The sequence below is a fragment of the Poecile atricapillus genome, chromosome 4, assembly GCF_030490865.1.
Source record: "Poecile atricapillus isolate bPoeAtr1 chromosome 4, bPoeAtr1.hap1, whole genome shotgun sequence".
NCBI lineage: Eukaryota > Metazoa > Chordata > Aves > Passeriformes > Paridae > Poecile > Poecile atricapillus.
In genome coordinates this window covers 10,720,936-10,738,994 of record NC_081252.1, presented here as the reverse complement: position 1 = coordinate 10,738,994, position 18,059 = coordinate 10,720,936, and the positions used below count along the sequence as shown (strand labels likewise).

At 38.2% G+C, this 18,059-nt stretch overlaps 1 protein-coding gene across 2 annotated transcripts in view; it reads right to left on the bottom strand.

Annotated features, from left to right (window-relative positions):
• Nucleotides 1-8,190: 8,190 nt before the first annotated feature.
• INTU (inturned planar cell polarity protein) overlaps nt 8,191-18,059 on the bottom strand; it is a 34,734-nt gene continuing 24,865 nt past the window's right edge. Inside the window, exons 9-16 of one of the 2 annotated variants that reach the window (XR_009277690.1) lie at nt 16,231-16,284; nt 15,042-15,104; nt 13,789-14,010; nt 13,005-13,427; nt 12,388-12,485; nt 11,600-11,789; nt 9,732-9,897; nt 8,191-8,864 (exon numbers count right to left, since the gene is read on the bottom strand). Coding sequence is in view for 1 of the 2 variants with exons in the window: in XM_058839145.1 (XP_058695128.1) it covers nt 8,753-8,864; nt 9,732-9,886; nt 11,600-11,789; nt 12,388-12,485; nt 13,005-13,427; nt 13,789-14,010; nt 15,042-15,104; nt 16,231-16,284 (1,317 nt within the window). In the remaining variant the exon portion in view is untranslated. The remainder of the gene's footprint in view (nt 8,865-9,731; nt 9,898-11,599; nt 11,790-12,387; nt 12,486-13,004; nt 13,428-13,788; nt 14,011-15,041; nt 15,105-16,230; nt 16,285-18,059) is intronic. The other variant, XM_058839145.1, reaches the window with a different exon arrangement.

Here is an 18,059-nt window from a genome sequence, read left to right as displayed (position 1 = left end):
GCTCGGGCGGTGCTGCCCTTCCAGAAGGATCTGGAACGGGAGGGATGCGGGCGAGCTGGGAGGGAGCGGCACCGCCCAGAGCGACGCCCCGCGCCCGCGTCAGCGCTGCGGTGGGACCGCCCCGCCCGCCATAAAGGGTCCGGGGAGCGCGGCTGCCCGGGCCTGGCGCTGCCGTACCGTCCGGGTTAATGAGATTATAACAATCCGGAGCAATTAGTGCAGAGCGGCGATCGCTGCTATTAGCACGGCCGTGCTTGGAGTGAGCCGGCAGGGACTTGCCGTGCGGATGGAACCTGGAGAACCGCGGAGGGCCAAGGTACGGGGCGAGCCCTGTGCTGGAAGCCCAGTTAGGCCCTTGTTGTGTCCCACACAGGGGTGGGGATGGCCCTTGGTGCCTCCTGGTGCCAGGAACAGGCAGAGTTTGGGCTGTCGAGTCTTTCATTCTGCCCATTGTTGGCACCCAGGGAAGAGCCGTCCCCGGCTGGGGATGGGCCCTGTGTATTTCCAGGAACGGCCTCGTGTGCTCCTTTTCCCTGGGGAAAAAAGTCATCTCGAACCCCGAGTAACTCACCCCAAGTTTTATGGGTATCGGGTGTTTGTGGATTGAAACTCGACAAAACAAACCTACGGGCTGGAAAAGTTCCCTAAGTATTTATTTGCTTCTAAAAATGACACTGTTTCACACAGCAATGTGACGTCTTTGTGACACAGCATGTGACACTGCACTGCACAGTTCTGTTCCACTGGAGAGATTAAAAATAAGCACAAAACGACTAAACTAGTTTAATATCCCTGTCAAGAGGATTGATTCTCTCTCACATTTGTCACGATTTCATTGGTCTACTAAACAAGCAGAATTTTCCTAGTGAAAACACATTCTTTTCCTCTAAAACTTCCAGAGGGAACAGAAACCACTGGTACACAGAATAATCTGTAACACAACTACTTTATCTGCCTCAGTTATCTCATTTTTACTTGCTAGGATTAGGATCAGAAACGCAAACCAGGTCCAGTCCTGGTAGCCAGGCAGGCAGATCCCCCAGCTCCAATTCCTGCTCTTTTTCCATCCCTGTTAGAAAAACAGTGTTTCAAGGCATGGCAGCACCACTTGAGGCTGACTCCCGACTGAATAGAAACCTCGGGGGCAAAGAGATTAAATGCAAATGCTCCTGTGTGGTTGTGCAACCCAAGCCAGCTGGTTTGAAGCAGATTTGTGCAAACATTCCTGACGGCCACCAGAAAGTGCCAATGGGCTTTTTATTTGCTTTGTCAAGAGTTGGAGATGCGAGTACAAGCAGGGTGAGCCAAACTCTTGGAGGCTCTTCCTAAAAGCCGTCTGTGTGCTTCAGTGTCACGCTGATGCCCAGTCTGTGAGTATGAACAAAACTCAATCCAGCCAGATAAGCCACAGACTTGCCTGAGCACAGCCCCGTTTCTCATCATCAACTGCCTCTGTAGCAATCTTGGGCCTGGGGTTGCCCCAGTCTTTCCAGTTCTTGGCCTGTGGATCACGTCTGGTACTTCAGTAGCTCAAAAAGAATATTTGTCCAAACTACATGGGCCAAGGGTTTAATGTAAAATTAATAGCTGGGGTGAAATCTTAGGAATGCTGCTGACCTTTCTTTGAAACCAGACATATAAATGCCACCTAATTGCTTTTTTTGGATCCTAAGTTATCAATATTCCACAAGGTTTGGTCCTTCCCTCTTGAAAATGATTACAGAAATAAGGGTCTTCTCATTTATGTACATGCTAAGATTTTTCCTCAGAACTGAGAAGAATCCTCAGCTATTATTAATTTTCTCAAGCAATACTGTCCTAAGTGTTCTGGGTGTCTAGGTGTCAGCTCTTTATATTTTTGGCTTAAAATGCTGCCAGCCAGGTAAGAGCCTTTTCAATGTTGTTTTAGTATGAACAAAATGGAAACATTGAGAATTCCAAACAAGAGGCAAGTAAGTATTTTCTTGGATTCACTGGTCTTTCTGTAGTAAAGAACACTAAGGAACTTTTCTCCTAATAGATCACTCCAAAGGGGGATCTTTTGACTATTAAATATTTATCTGGTGTCATGCTCTGTTAGCTGGTACCAGTGGCTAAATTTAGAAAAGCTGTGATCCTTCTTCTGATGCCTCTTTTAAGCTCTACTGGGCAAGTAGAAGGCTTAGGAATTAAATGAGGTCACTCCTGTCCTAAGGGTGCTCTGAGTTCTTTCAATGCTATTAAAACTTGCACAGCTCATTTTTTTTCCTTCTTTAGTATGAGTGAAATAGTTTTATACCAAGTAGATTGCAGTTCATAGTGATCAATAGAGTCCTCTAAAACATATTAAGAGCTGTTTTAGGAACCAGCACTGTTTTTTTGTCTTCACCAGCAAAAAACATGCACAATTTTTTTTGGGAGAGACAAATCCAAATCCCTCTCATTATGTCAAATTCTAGTGGAAAGAAGGTATTTTTTTTTTTTTTTAATTAATATTGAAGGTTTAACTTAGCTACATCTGAAATCAAATGCACTTGCAATGTCAAGGTAAGGTTCTAGGTTCTCCAGAATGGCAGAAAGACAGTCTTGTCTACTTTAGGCCACTGTGATATACACAGATGAAACAAGTAAATGTAATAACATCACTAAAAAGCATTCCACGTATTTTGGTTTGGATCATCATGAATATAGACAAATGAGAGGCTATTTGATAATGGTTGCTAATGGTACGGAGTTGCTGCTTAGCTGACAGAAACCAGTTTTGCTGAAAGCAGCAACTGTAGTTTGCTTGTTGTTTCTGAAAGTTATCCCATCTGGAAAATACAGTCTTAACTGGAGAAATGTCAGGTGCTATAATTAATTCAAGGCCTCCACTTGGATCAGAATAAGCAGCATGATAAGAAGTTGTTAAAGTCATATTAATCAACCTCATTTGAACCTTTAGAACAACATGAATGAAACAAGGATCACTCACAAAATACATTTATACTGCCACAACACATATAAATCTTCTCATTCTCATATTTTGTGCTAGTAAACCCATTATCTTACTCTAAATTATTATAATTTATGTTTCTAATAATCTTGGTACTCTTCTCTATCCTAGTGGTAAGTTAATGACCAGAAACAGAGGCAATTCTTTGGTAAAGCCTCAAGAGGCATAGCATTTTGAAATAAAACCAGCATGGACTGCTGCTCAAATAAAACCAGCATGGACTGCTGGTCAGATAAAGCATAAAACAGTGCAATTCACATTTAGTCTGAAAGGAAGACGTCAGTAGTGCTAATGGGGTAAGCTTCAAGGTTTGTGATATTTAGGACAGATTACCAGAGGTATGCAGGGCATTATGTAAGATTTTAAGTATCCCTGGCATTTTCTGAAATGACCTAAGCAAGTTCCATGCCAACATTTATTCAGATTTTCTGTTGACTTCCTGGAATAGCAAGAGAGGAGATCCTTGAAACAAAGCACTTTGGAACTAACAACTTTCCTGTTAGCAGGTGGCAAAACTTCCTTAGGGATGCAGGGAACAAAGTCCTGGTTTCTCAAGAGCATTTTTGTGTTTTGTTTATTAAATTATTTGTATAATAGGAAGAATTTGTATTATTAAATGTACTTCAAATGCTAGTGAAAGACCTATTAAAATTATTCTACCCACAAACTTCTCCTACCCCAAATATCTGTCTCTGAGTAGGAAAAGGAAAGCCAGTACTAGTTTTCTACTAAAAGCTTTCACCAAGCTGTGAGCTGAACATACTTTAACAAAACAGAAGTGGAAGAAGTACAAGTTCTGTAAGCTGCACATCAGATCTAGTAGACAAGTAAGACATGTAATTTTGACCAATTTCTGTAATTACAGTAATCCTACTGTAGAAAGACTTGGCTCTTCACTAATAGTCTGTGGAGCACAAATAACTGTAAGTGGAAAAGCTGTAGCTAACACCCTCATGAGTTTGTAGTGTGATGATAAAGATTTAAAAGGTGTTTGTATCTGTTTGTAAAAGCTACCTTAATGGTGTCCATAACATCCAAAACTGAAGGCCTGGTGCACCATGACTCCCTGTGAACAGAACTACCCAATCCCTGTACAGGCCAGAAAGTCCATCTGTATTTGTAATTTTAATAATCCAGTCCCCGGTTCCTGGAACTGTTGCTCAGCAGCACCTAATAGGAAAGAAATTTATGCACACTGTTATGCATGCAGACACCTTGCTTTTCAGTACAGGCTGCCTGCATAACTGAAACATTTAAACAGAGGAGATCATTGCTTTGTCTTGTTTTTAACACAGCATAGAGACATGGAGGGGTGAAGACTGTGTATTCGAACTGGTAGTGACTTGCATTTGCTGAAACACTTTCCAGGTCAAATAACTACCATTGCAATGCTGCTGTCATTCAGCAGAATCTTACGGATCCAGTTCTCTTGCCCTTTCTCTGGAAAGATTTTTTTCTATGGAACACCATGCTTTCTCTTCCTCCCCACACTTTCTTGCTCAGATGTATGAGAAGTGTTACTTGTTTCAGCTTTTCCTTATAGGGGAGAAAAAGTTAAAAAAATCTATGTGACAAAAAAAGTTAAAATTATATCTGTAGATTTTTAATCTGTTTTCCAGCTCTTGGGATTCTCTACAGGTGAAAACATGGCAGGCAATAAACCAACCTTTGAAGGAAGAACTCCAGACTGTACACCTTATTATACCAAAGGCATAGCAAAATTATGAATTCAGCCCAAGTACAGGGCATAGAGAGCAACAGGTGAAGCAAAGCAGCCAATTCCTGGGATAACCTTGCACAGACAAGAACCAGTGTTAAATTGTCCATTGCAGGCAAATCAGGAAAGCCAACAGCCCCAGAGACTTCTCTTTGTACTACAAAGCCTTCCAGACACTTTTCAAGAAATTAATTTTACCTATTTGAATGAATGAAATGGATTTAGAGACATAAACTACCCAGAAATCATCTCCAGTTGAGAAAATCTTCAGTTGATATTCTTGATACAGAACAAGGATGGTCATTAATTCTTTAAATGGCACCCCATAAACACCTTAAGTTAGGAAAACCCAAACTCCTCTGGTTTCTGCACCCAAAGTTGGCAAAATTCAGTTAAACCTTTTCCCTACAGAATCTAAAAAAATGCAAAAACTGAGAGCTATGCTACAGCACTATTTCCAGAAAATTCTCTTTCACTCTACTTCATCCTCTTCTTTAAAGAGTGTGCATTTCTTATTACTTTTATGCTTGTAATTGCACATTGGTAAATTTTTAAGTAACAGAAAGGATTCTGCTACTATTGTGCATTGGTCTGCCTCTGGAATGAAGTAAATAAAATGCCTGAGGCACATCAGGTAAACCTGGCACTGCCACTGCAGAGATTTCACTGCCCTTTCCTGACCAACTGAGCTGATCTCAGTGGATCTTGCTCCTGCTGGTCTGCCAGCAGCCAGGTTTGCCAAAATACCCTTCCAAAAGGCATTTGGAACACAAAGATTGCTGGATACAGCTATGAAAACACAGCATTACAATATCAGAATACTGACCTTTGTACTAAATTAAACTTCAAAGCACGAAGAACAAGATCTATCCAAAACACTGCATTTACAAAATGATCAGGAAACATGGCAGTCTCAGAGCAATTCCTACACTGAGGGTTTTTTAATATTTTCACTTGTAAAAGCTGATTGCAGTAGAAGAAACATTTTACATAACTTCTTAGAGCCCTGACATAGCTGTGCTGGCTTTAACTGCATCAGGGGTACATCCTGTGTAGTAAATGCAGACCATGTGCATGTACCCAAGATCATTTTTTATTTGCCAGTTTGGGAACAACTCCACAGCTGTAGTATTCCATTTCCTGTCCTGAACAGAACATGTAAGAAAGCATCCAAAGACCCTGAGCTTCAACAGTGGATATGCCACTTTGCTAAATATCGTACTTCTAAGGAAATTAATCTTGAGTGTTATTCATGGAATGTCTCTAAAATTTGAGTCACGAGCTCATACACATGTGAGCCATCTGGAAACACTTCCAGGAGATGGAAGGGAGATTTTAAGAACTATAAACAGTGTTATTTACATAATGCCTGTTTTACTTTTTTCCACTGTAAGGAAAGAAAGAAAACAACCTTAAACTCTTTATATACAAAATTACTGTAATTGAAAAAGGACTGCTTAAGAATTTGCATGCGATATCAGGAGATTAATCAAACTTTAGTGACTGACAGAATTCCTCCTGGTCAGCACTACCAGAAAAGCCTGTGGCAAGGAAACTTTCTGGCAGTGTAGTAAAGAACTGTCAACAAGAGAAATCACAGAACACTGGATTTTTGTTTACATTATCAAAACCTAATCGAAGAACTCCTAAAAGAGATAACTTAAGACAGAGACAAATGAAGCAGATTTTCCATCTATTTTCACATTAAACAAATCAGATAGGAATACTTTATTTTCCATTCTGCTGATATGAATAAATTTTATGCAATTTGCCAAATGCCAGTATCAACATTTCATATTCCAAGACCAAGATTTCTTGGAATTAATTCCATGGGTGTTGGCCTGGGTGCCTTTCAAAAATCCATCTGAATTGGAGGGATGTTTACGGGCACCTCACAAAGTCACTTATCATTTAAGATCAAACCCCAGATTTTATTGCTGCAACAAAAAGGTACACAGGAAACCTGCCTCTTTCTACCACTACTAATTACCAGCCATGCTGAGGGAAAGAAGTGCACAGCTCTTGACCAGATCTAGTTTGTTTATTAAAATTAATATGCAAAAGATTATTTTTACCTTTATCCTCTTTGGACATAAAAATAAGTTTGCATTTGTCCGTAAAAGTAACCTTTAGAGTCTGTGTTGGGAAATACTGTGTAACATTTGCCAAACCACCAGTGCCAAAAATTCTACAGAGAAAGAAATGGATTTTTAAAAATAACTAGAGATTTTAAAATTTCCAAAGTTTATACTACACCAAGGATATTATACAGTATCTCTTCTATTTGGTGTGAGTTGCAGCAAATGCCACAAATCTTCCTTTTCAGGTCCCTTCTTTTTCAAGCACTTCTTCTTGGAAGTACATATTTATTTTGAAACTTACCAACAGTGTGTGAATTTGGTGTTAGCACTTGAAAATCTCAAACTATGAGTGAAACATCAGTAATATGAGAAATAGCTTAAATTTTCAACTTCCTTACTTCATCCAATTCCAGGGCTAGGGATACCTATGGAAAGTGCAGGAGAGCAGAGTATTTAGATGGCTGTGCAGACATTTCTCTCCTGAAGCAGCCTCCATAAGCATTTTGTCTGACAGAGAGGGTGCTCACACTCCATCTTAAAGCAACGCCTGACAGCTTATATAGGTATCAGAAACTTGGTGGCACTTTTAGAATTACATTATTCTCCTAAATTAAATAAAGGGTTCTCCTGGACACTAAGATGAACAACTAAAAGCACTGCATCAAAGACTGCATGCTTTCTTCCACCTTCCTTCTTCCATCTGTCAGGAAATCTAATACCCAAACCTCACGTATTTTAGACTTTTGTGAGGTGTAACAGAGTAACTCTCACATCCCCTGATTTATAAGCGGGGAACCCAGCTAACACACTACTGCTGTGATTTGTGTGCCTCAGACTGAAATACTGTTGCTCATCTGCTAGGAACCATAAATCCTGGAGAAAGCTGATTAACAAAGTCTTCGACCATGCACTTCAGGCCTAAGACTTCTGCTGCTTGTAACTAAAGCAGCTGTTGAGTGATGAAGACAAGCTGTGAATCACCCTGTGAGCACTGCAAGCATTTGATTGACTGTTTCAGGACTACCCCAGACTGTGTCATTTACTAGTGAAAACAAGATCTAAAGATTTACTCAGGAGAACCCGTGAAATTGAATTTGCTTTCCTGAACTCCTAAACTTTTTGATCCCATTGTTTAAAATGGAATTCTAGTTCTGCATTTTATGAAAAGCACTAATGAAAAACAAGTAGAAAAATAAAGAATACATTAAGTAAAAAATAAAAAAATTAATGCTTTACTGTTCTTTAACAAATATACATTTTTATTATGAAGTTATTAATATAAAATAAGCCAAGTCCATGCACATCTTAAAACCACGCTGCCTGCCCCCCCATCTTTCTTTGTGTCTTCAAAACTGCATTTTAACAAATATAAGTATTATTTATAGTTAAAACTCACGGAGTCAAGTAAAAAATCAACCACACTATAGTCCTCGAGTGTGCAGGAGAGCAGAAATGGTAAGCCATTAGTTTTGTGAGGCTAAGTGCCAGGAATTGTCTAAAATTTTTCCCTCTGTTTTGACTGACACAATGCTACTGGAAACATTCTGTATTTTTCAGGAGGTGCAAAATTTTAACTAACTGGAGAACTGTTTTTTCCTCCATCACCAATTTCCATGTTCATAGAGCACTTTGAAGATTCGCTTACCATTTTATGTTGCATGTTGTACACCAAACAGCAGTGAACCTACAAATTATGTGGTGTTTTCATACAATAAAGTTATGACCAGGATAAAAAAAAGTGACAGTATATAAAAATAAGAACTTTGGTTCTCTGAAATATTTTTAAGTATTCTACTGATGAGCTCATTAAAAGCACCACTGAAGTTTTAACTGTGTCATACCACAAGGCATTTGATTATTTTTAAGCATTTCAAAGATACCCCATGGGTGGCACCCAAATTGAGTTCATTTCCCTTTAGATGGGATGCTTTAAAGACTTAACACCACCACACAGGATGCCTGAGTGTACAGGAAGCTCATCTATGCAGCTAAGCTAAAGGACAATTTAAAGGCCAGTTCCACAGCAGCTTCTGTCACTGAGTCATGGAAACACACGTAAAACTCCTGAGGTTTGGGATGGAGAATGAGTCTCCTGGGGAAAAAAAAAGAATAAAAAGAAGAAAATCATCACAGGTGTTATTTTTTTTTTTCTCCTCAAATGGTAGATCCTGGTTGTACTGCAAGGTTTCAGCAGGATGTTAAAACAAGCTGTTGTGTAAGACAGTTGGCAAATTTCAGTGTCTGTCCTGTGCTACCTTACCTCTTTCAATTAATTGGATTTTTAAATCAAGTTATTCTCTACTCAGCTTCTTTAAGGCTGTGTAGGGAAAAAAATCTTCAGGTTTTCAGTATCTTCTGTGTTACTGGTCTGTTTTGCAGCAATCCAAATTTCTGGGCTACAAGCTGCAATCAGGGCCCCTTGGGAACAAGCCCCAGGATTCACACATTTACTAATTTTTAAATGTAATGACATCTGGGTAGTTACATTCCCACATATTAACCCAGTGAGCTCTTCTAGGAAAAGAGCTAAAATAGAGAAGCTGTTAATACCTGTGCATTGTAATTATTTTTTAAAAGATATCAACAGTAGTGTAATTTTTCTAACGTTTTAATTAAGGATTTTAATTTTTCCACATGAACTGCAGTTATGTACATTAATAATGGGAAACAATTATTTTTCTTTTTTCTCTCTAAACATTTTTCTTCCCAGTGAAAAAGCTTCTTTTATAATGTAACAGTAATTATAACTGTTCACCTAATTTGTTTATATCATTGACTCAGCAACTGTTAAAGGTGGAAATTCGCATCAATGCAACTTCCCAGTCCCTTTAAATTAAAGCTCAAATCAATCAGTCAGCTCAAGTATTCCTGTGATGTGCTACAGTTAAATTTATTTTTAAAGAACACAATGGCATGGTCAAAATGAAAACCTGGAGGTGAAATTTCTCTTTAAACCTACCCCACAACCCAGTAGTTCATTGGTGGTGGTGGTTTCTTCTGGTCAGTCCAGTTTTCAGGAGAGCACTCAAACAGAAGCCCGTGTTCTCTCACCAGACCTGGGTCCTCAGCTGACTTATTAAATTCTAAAATCCCACTGCCTGCCTTTTTCTTCTTCTGTAAAACAACTGGTGAAATGTTAGTAGAGCATGAGACATTTTGACATGAACATGAGCAAATACAACCCTGTGATTTGTTCAGGACTCTCTGATGGATGATTCTGCTGTCAAAAAGCCAGGCTTAGAAGATATAACTAACTTGCTTACATGATTCTTTTCTCCGCAGTTTTGTTACCTTGGCATCAAAAGGCTTTTCCATTGCTACACAAGTTGGAAATAGACACATGCTCCCTTTTTTGATTTTTTTTCCTTCTAGCTAAACACTGCTTTTCTAATAAGACATTTGAGTTACTACAGCACTTTTTAAAAGTGTGTTACAACAGCTAAAGATCTCATCTTTCTCCATGTGGCTCCCTAATTAAGAACTGTGATAGTAAGAGTCTATTGAATAAACTTGGCCAGGCAGGAATTTCTTTTTGTAAATAAACAACTGAAGCACTTTGCTCAGAGCATTTTCTGACTCTTACTCAGTACGAGGGCATAAAAGCATAGAAAATAAAGACATTTTTGTGTTTTCTCCAGCTTTTAGAGCTGTGTTTTGTGCAGAGCTTTTGAGCAAACCTTTGCAAAAGTTCCAGTTCATCTCTGGGTCTGCCAGTGAAACAGCTGCTTCAAAGGTGAAAGAAAAGGTTTTTTTAGAAAACAACTCAAGGAACTTCTGTCTGCCATATGCAGATGCGGAAACCACATCATTCAATCTGCCTACAATATTGAAGATGTAGGGGCTGAAGATCTAGAAAACACGATCAGGACATCCTGTTTTAGGGTTTAAGATGACAGAGCTTATTTTTGCTCAATTTAAAATTTATTCAAAATTCCTGTACACATTTTAAAAGCTAAATTGTGAATTTTCAGTTCTCAAAAATTAAGGCAAAATTGATTATTGATGAGTTTACAGTAACTTTGGCATTACTGGTGCAGTTCTCTGGATCCTACACCGTAACAATATTTAGCAGATGACAAAGAATACACAGTATAATAGTACATTTCTGTGTTTGATTTTTTTTGTCCTGCACTATGAACAGGGCAAATTGCTGTTTTTTCTTTGACATTCTCCTGGTGCTGTAATACAGCCTGCCACTTTCAGCATTAATTGCTGGAGCCAATATGCAAAAGACTAAACCAAATTTCGCTGAAAGAGGCGTGTCCATCAGTTATTTCTGATTCTCAGTTTTTACTATCAGCTTGAACTATAAAATGTCTATTTAATGGCTGTAGCCAAAGGCAATCTGATGCTAAGAAATGCTCATTTATTCTCTCTGCTTGCTCTTGGGTTTCTGCATCTCCCAAGAGAAATGCCCAAAATACATGGCTTATTGGCAGAGTCCTACTCAGCAAAACCCCAGTGTCATGTGACTGATCCACCAAATTAACTATTTTTAAGTTAAAAATTCCTAGATTTACAAGGCACATGGGTCTAGCCAGAAATGACTTCTTCAGTAACATCAAAGAACAGTAAGAAAAACTATACTGCTATTTGCAAACTTGCCTTCATTAATTTTGTACTGTTATTTCCCTTTTCTCACTTAACTCACTTGAATTGCAACTTAAGGATCTAAAAATTTCAACTGACAGTAGTCCACTTTGGTTTAGAGTCTGCAGACATGCAAATACAGACTGCTTGTAAACCACTGAAATAATGAAGTGTAAAGAATCTTGAAATACTGAATTGAGAATGTGATTGGACAAAGAGAAATCCAAATTTCCATACCTCTTTCCTCATGGACTGCTGGAAAATGGAACGAATTGAAAGGCAGCACTGGTAGAAATTCTCGATTAACTGAGGGTGGATGGAGCCACCAAGCTGTGCCACTTCTTTGTGAGTTGGAGTAATGAAGATTCCCTGCATTGTCTCCAAAAACAGGTAGTGGAAGAGGGTATTCTCAGGACCAGATGTCAACCTTAAAAATATTGGAGAATTCATTTAATTAAAATGAAAATAATTTGCAGCTTTTGTTTCTTAAAGCAGGATTCTTCTTCTAATTACAGTAGGGTACAAACTGGATACAGGCATTCAAAAGGTTCCTATCTCCACAACAAGGAAATCCTGCTAATTTTGACTGTAATACTCAATTTAAAAAAAACAACAAATTAAAAAACTGTGGTGCTGGTTAGGCGTTGCACTTGTTCTCAGAAATTGTCTCCAAAAAAAGGAAAGTGAAACAAAAGCTTTGTTCATTGTACATCTACCTAGAGATAATATGGAGGCACAACGTAAGTACATGTGTGGTGCAGAAACTTCCGCTTGAAATTCCAAGGTCACACAGGTGTGCACGACACCGACATATTATTCAAAAACACTTGTCTTTTATTGTATTATTTCAAATTTTTATGTTTAATTAAGCTCTCAGTTTAACAGATTCACTTCTGATAATCTTTGCCTAGCAAAGCTTTGGTTGGAATAAAATCATGTGGGGACCTCTGTGATCTGTGTATATTCAAAAAACAATCCAAGCATGCCCTAAAAAATTAAATACTCAATAAAAAATAATTTCTTACTTGATAGTATTAAGTAGTTCTGTATCTTTCTCTGAAGGGTTCTTTTTAATGTTTCCTGAATTAAATGGGTTTGGTAGGGTGTGTTTTTTCCTAGTGGCCTGAAAAACAAGCAGAGAGGTGAAATAACAGAGAACACACAGCTAAAGAAAGAACATGATCCAACCAAACCAAAGGACAATGTAGCATTTTTAATAAGGCCCAGTTTTATCAATTTATATAAATGTATTTTATAGCCTATTTTAGACTAAACTTGGTTAGAAGCAGTGGTAACTGTATTTGGCTCTTGTGTGGTACATTTCTACAACTTTACAGCAATTGGTTGTGATGGTTTATTTTGGGATTATTCTCCAATTATATCTGCTTTTCTCAACACAGTTGTGACCACTTCTGTCAAGTGAAATCCCCAAATATTTACAAGCAATGATAAAATAAAAAAGTGTGATGGTTCTGAGGCTGATTCAGAGATTCCCAAGGCAACAGAAGTATTTTCTACTGAATTTGAGGGACTTATTTTTTTATAGTGTGCTTTTTATAAAAGTTATCTTGAGTTTGAATGAACTGCCCTCTCTCCAAGCCCCCCAGAACCTTATCAATTCTCTCTGCCCGTGTTCTCTGACCTGCGCTGCCACAGGTTGTGGATTGGTGCTTTCCTTCTCCGCGGGCCCTTCGCTGCCCTGCTCGGCTCCCCCGCTGCTCCTCGGAGGGCTCTGCTTGTGTGTGGTGTGGGAAGTGTCCCCAAAGAGGCTCCTCCTGAGCCCTGGAACATTCACAGGTTTGCAGGAGTTCTGGAGCTTGCTTAGCATTGGCGAGGTGCTCAAGCTCTCCAGTCTATCCCGTGCTGTAGGAAGGAACCAGTCAGCACAGGCTACAGGTGGGATGGAGGGAGAATCCAGCCTTTCCTCTATGCTGCTGTCTATTCCTTCCAGCTGGAGTATGGTTGCTTTGACCTGATCTACGTAGATACAGTCTGGTCCTGGATTCCCAATAGCTCTGGATGCACAGCCCCCTGCCTCCAGCAGGACACACAGGACAAAGTGTCTCTGTAAATACAGAGGATGCAAACATAAAAGACCGCTTACAAACATCAGCTGTTTGCTTTAAAGAAAGTTCACGTTTAGAAAACCAAAACCAGACATTTCTGACATGAGCTGTCTGGAAAGAGAAGATTATGAAGGTAGAAACATTTTCAACTGAAGTGAAAAGGCATAAAAATAATGAGAATTTATATTAAACTTCACAAGCTTTGTAGATGTATAAATAATACTACTCCCTTGGAAATTCTGTCCGATGGAACAGCTACAATTTGAGTATTTTGAAAAATTTCCCAGTGAAATGCATGGAAAGTGAACAGACAACTCACAACAGCAGAAGAGAGCCTCAGAGAATGCAGCAGTAACTCACCAAGCCAACTATCAGTAAGAAGTATCTTGCTTCAGGTTCCCTGTAACCCGTCAAACTCGACTCTTCACACGGCTGGAGGTGATGCTGTGGGAACACCTCCCGCCAAATCACCAGCTGCCCAATCCTCTGCTCTGCTGCCAGGGGTAACAGACAGTAGTGCCGGCAGTAGAAACCCACATCAACAAGGTCTTCCTTTGGCAAGTGATTACCAATCAAGTAACCCTGAATTAAACGCAGAAAATAAAGTGTGTTCAGTGAGAAATACACCACCACCACCACACAGCACTTTTGAGTACTTTCCATACAGAGATATCCCTGCTCCACACACACTGAGATCTCCAAAGGTTTCTGGCCACAGACTGTCTTCTTGGTGTGCAGTTGTACAATACTGAGCTTTTGGGCCACATCTAAATAACCAAAACACTGAATAGAAAGAAATCAACCATCAGCATATATGCAGATTATCAAAGGTGATCTGGGTTTTCCGAGCTTGCAAAACAGCTACAGTGTTAAGGTGCTCGAATTCTCATTTAATTTTCTCTCCAAAAATAGTGAGCTTTCACTGGAGTTGATATAATTTCTGAAGAAGATCCATAGTACAGTGGTTCCAGCACTAAGGGCTTTACAGCTGAAGTGCTGTCATGGTAGATACGATACAGTTCCACTTCTCTCATAACACTCCCAAATGAGAATTGCCTGATAAAATCCTTAAAATGCAAGTTTTCTTAAAGGGCTGTTACCTTGCTCTTTATACTGTTGATTACACTGTCTATATTTACCAAAGAGAAATAAAGTTATGAATGAGGCCAAACTGAAAAAAGCTGTCAATACAATTTCTCAAGTCTTGGATTTAAAGACATATTCAAGGTAGAGCACCTGCTATTAAAACATGGGAATGAACAAAAGAGTTCCTATTAGAATATCCTACAGTCTCAGTTGAACTGACTCTTACTACTTTCTTATCATGCTCTCCTTCCAGTCCTTGGATTGTGCACCAAGAAATTCCAATTTTAAAGAAGTATTTTTGTTCTTGCTGTTCATACAGTACATATCATTTCCAGACACTGATTGTTTCTGTTATGGTGTTTGAACTTTAGGTCTGTTACTAAAAATACATGCTTAAATCAGTCATATATTCACTTCAGATTTGTGTCTGAAAGACCAAATCAGATTTCTAGTTTAATTTTCCTAATCGTTAGATCTTAATCTGAGATTTTAGATTTTAATTAATCTATTAATTGAATTGATGCTACCTTGTAAAAGAGACAAGAGCCCAGGATCACATATAATCTTCTCATGTCATAATAATCTTCAGACTGTTGGGGGGAAAAAAAACATTGTATAATTTTTAATTCAGTGTTTTTATTTTATTTACCAAATGCAAGTGAACTAATTCTGGTCAATTGTAATCAATGCTTTAATACTTTCATATTTGACCACCTCTTACTAGCAATACAGCAGTTAATACTGAGCAGTTAAGGGAAATACCAAGTTTTTAGCCTCCATTATTGAATTTTGTATCATTACAATTTTCTCTAAAAAATTCAGCTCAAAATAACTAGTTTCTTTGACTCTTACGTGTTCATAAACTAGTTTTGTTAGGACATGTCCATTCTCACAGTTAACAGCGAAGTAGCTTTAGCATAACTACTGACACCAGGGGCCCTCCTAGAGTAAAACTTACAAGTCAAAGTATTTTTTTCACAGTCTTTGACATTTTACTCAAAATATTCCCATTCATTCATCTTTTAATGCCCAGTGCTCTCCCATTAGCAACACTGTTTTTAGATGGATATTCTGTATTTTATGTTAAGTAGGTGGAATCAATTTCTGTGCAACAAACTGTAACTTATAAACACTGATTTCTGTAAATAATCATCCAGGTTGTTTAGTGCAGGGATTCTTTTGAATACAATTTTAGAGTAACTGCTCTGGAACATGAGCTCAAGAGAGCTCTTTCATTACAAAGTAAAGCTGAAATGTCGGTATGTTTACACCTTACACAGCTAAGAGTTACTTAAGTAAATTATATTACTATTACCTTTTTTACAGTATTAAAACTAAGCAGAATTTGTACTTGTCTTCTTTAAACTGGAAAATTAAATTCTGATCCACAGATGTTTTCAAGTTTGCACACAATTGCTTGGGAAGGACAAGTTATTTACACAAAGAGGAAATATAACAACAATCATCTCTGTTGAAATCAGTGGTATTGTATACATCCCATGGGTTTAAGTTAAATTAAATAATGGATTTTCAATGACCAATCCTATAGGGTTATAATATAATATTGAGCATGGAGAGGAATTCAGGATAAACTGTTTTGACCCCCACTTGATTAAAAGAAGTTAATGGATTTTGCAAATAGTGCTTGTTTAAACCACTGAATGTGACACGAAGACAAAGAGATAACTGCAAAACAATCAAAAATAAAATGTTTACCAGCTCTGCAAAGTCAGCTGCTTCCAGATCACTCAGCGCTGTGTCAATTTCCATCTGAAATAGTGAAAAAATACTTTTTAATAGAGATTTCCAACACATTAGTTCCCAGTAATAGCACGGCTCACTCTGTCTTGCTCGTCTCAGACTGGGATTCACAAGTACAAAGTGAGTGGATAAAAGTTTGCACCTATTTTTTACTAGTTACATCAAATATCAAGAACACCTGGAGATACCAGAATTAAGAAAAAATCCTTTCTAATTGCTGTCTATTTCCCTCCTCTTAGAACTCTACAATTTCTCTGCTTGTGTGCCAGCTGACCCCAGTGTCTGGTATAAAGGAGATGTCAATCTTACTTTCAGTGTGCTTTAAAACACGAGGTCTAGAGACAAACCTGGCACACTACTGCATCCAACTGAGTTTTCAGAAAAATCTTTTATCCAATGGATTTAGGTTTTTTGTCTCTATGGAAGTTGCCAAAATGCTCTCACACATTATTTTTGTTCTACTGAAACTACTTTAAGCTTCCTTATTTTTGTAACTGCAAGAGCTGCTGGTTAAATCAAGTTTTACTAAGAGTACTTTCCTTGGTCCTAGGCACTGAAACTCATGACATAAATGTGCTACTTAATGAAAAGAACCTACATCCTCTAATTACAAATTTCTTGGGCTGTGTTAACAGGCTGCTTCTAATTGAAATACAGCCAGTTTTCAAACAGAGAAATGTCAGCAAGCCTGTTGGCACACAACTAACCACCCTCTCAGCTTTTCTCCAGTCAAAATTTAAATGGCTTTCTGCCTGAAGAACTGACATTTTTAGTTTTATATTCCTTATAGAACAGATCTTCACCAAAACACTAACTGGAAATGTCATCTTCTGCAACAACAACACTTTTCTGGCAAATGGAAATGATCTAAACTATGGAAAGTGATGTCTGTATTGTAAGTATAAATGATGCCGTTTTCTAAGTCCTTTTAAAACTTACTATTTTATAAGGAAAAAAGCAGCCTGCAAGCTAAACTGGAGACCAAAGTACAAGAGAGCCCCTCTGCAGAAACTTGAGAAAAAAGCATGGAAAAACCCCTGACCAACAAATTGTAAAAAAAGTAGTAAAAAATCTACAGTGCAAGATGGAAAGAACTAAGTAATTGTCAGTCTGTGACTAAAGATAAAGGAGAAGACAATTCTCCTGTAGAGGAGAAAAGGGAGAAAGTCCCACTAACAAAGAGAAGTCTGTTTGGAAACAATGGCACAGACTGATGCATAACTTGTGACATCCCTGACAACTCCTACTGAACTGTAGCAAACCTGAAATAACTCTGCAAACCCTGTCAATAATAAATTGAAAGACTTTAACCCTTCATCCCTTCTCCTCCAAATACTCCCATGAAAATTATACACTGAGGTCTTACTAAATATAAAAAGAGAAATGCAAGAAAGCCATAGTTAATGTTATCTTCAAATAAATACCTATAAATTACAGAATATGCCACTGCAGAAGAAAAGTCATTATGAACATCCAGACTTGGCCCTTTCCCAGAGCCATTCTGAGATGCAATTTTAATTTTCCATTGCACAGCCTCTTTAAGTTCAGCAAGTAAAATATGGTCTCTTTTTTTGTTACTGATGAAATAAGTTTGGATAAGTTTATGGTCAGCTCAGATTAGAAACATTTTCTAATAATTAGAATTAGCCTTAACTATGTTTTCTACAAGCTTACAAATATTTTGGGTCTCTCCATGAAAGACAACTCTGAATTTAAAATTTCCCAGCTGTTTTTATTTGCATTAAAACACAGCAGATACTCAATAAAAAAACAAATTCTACCAT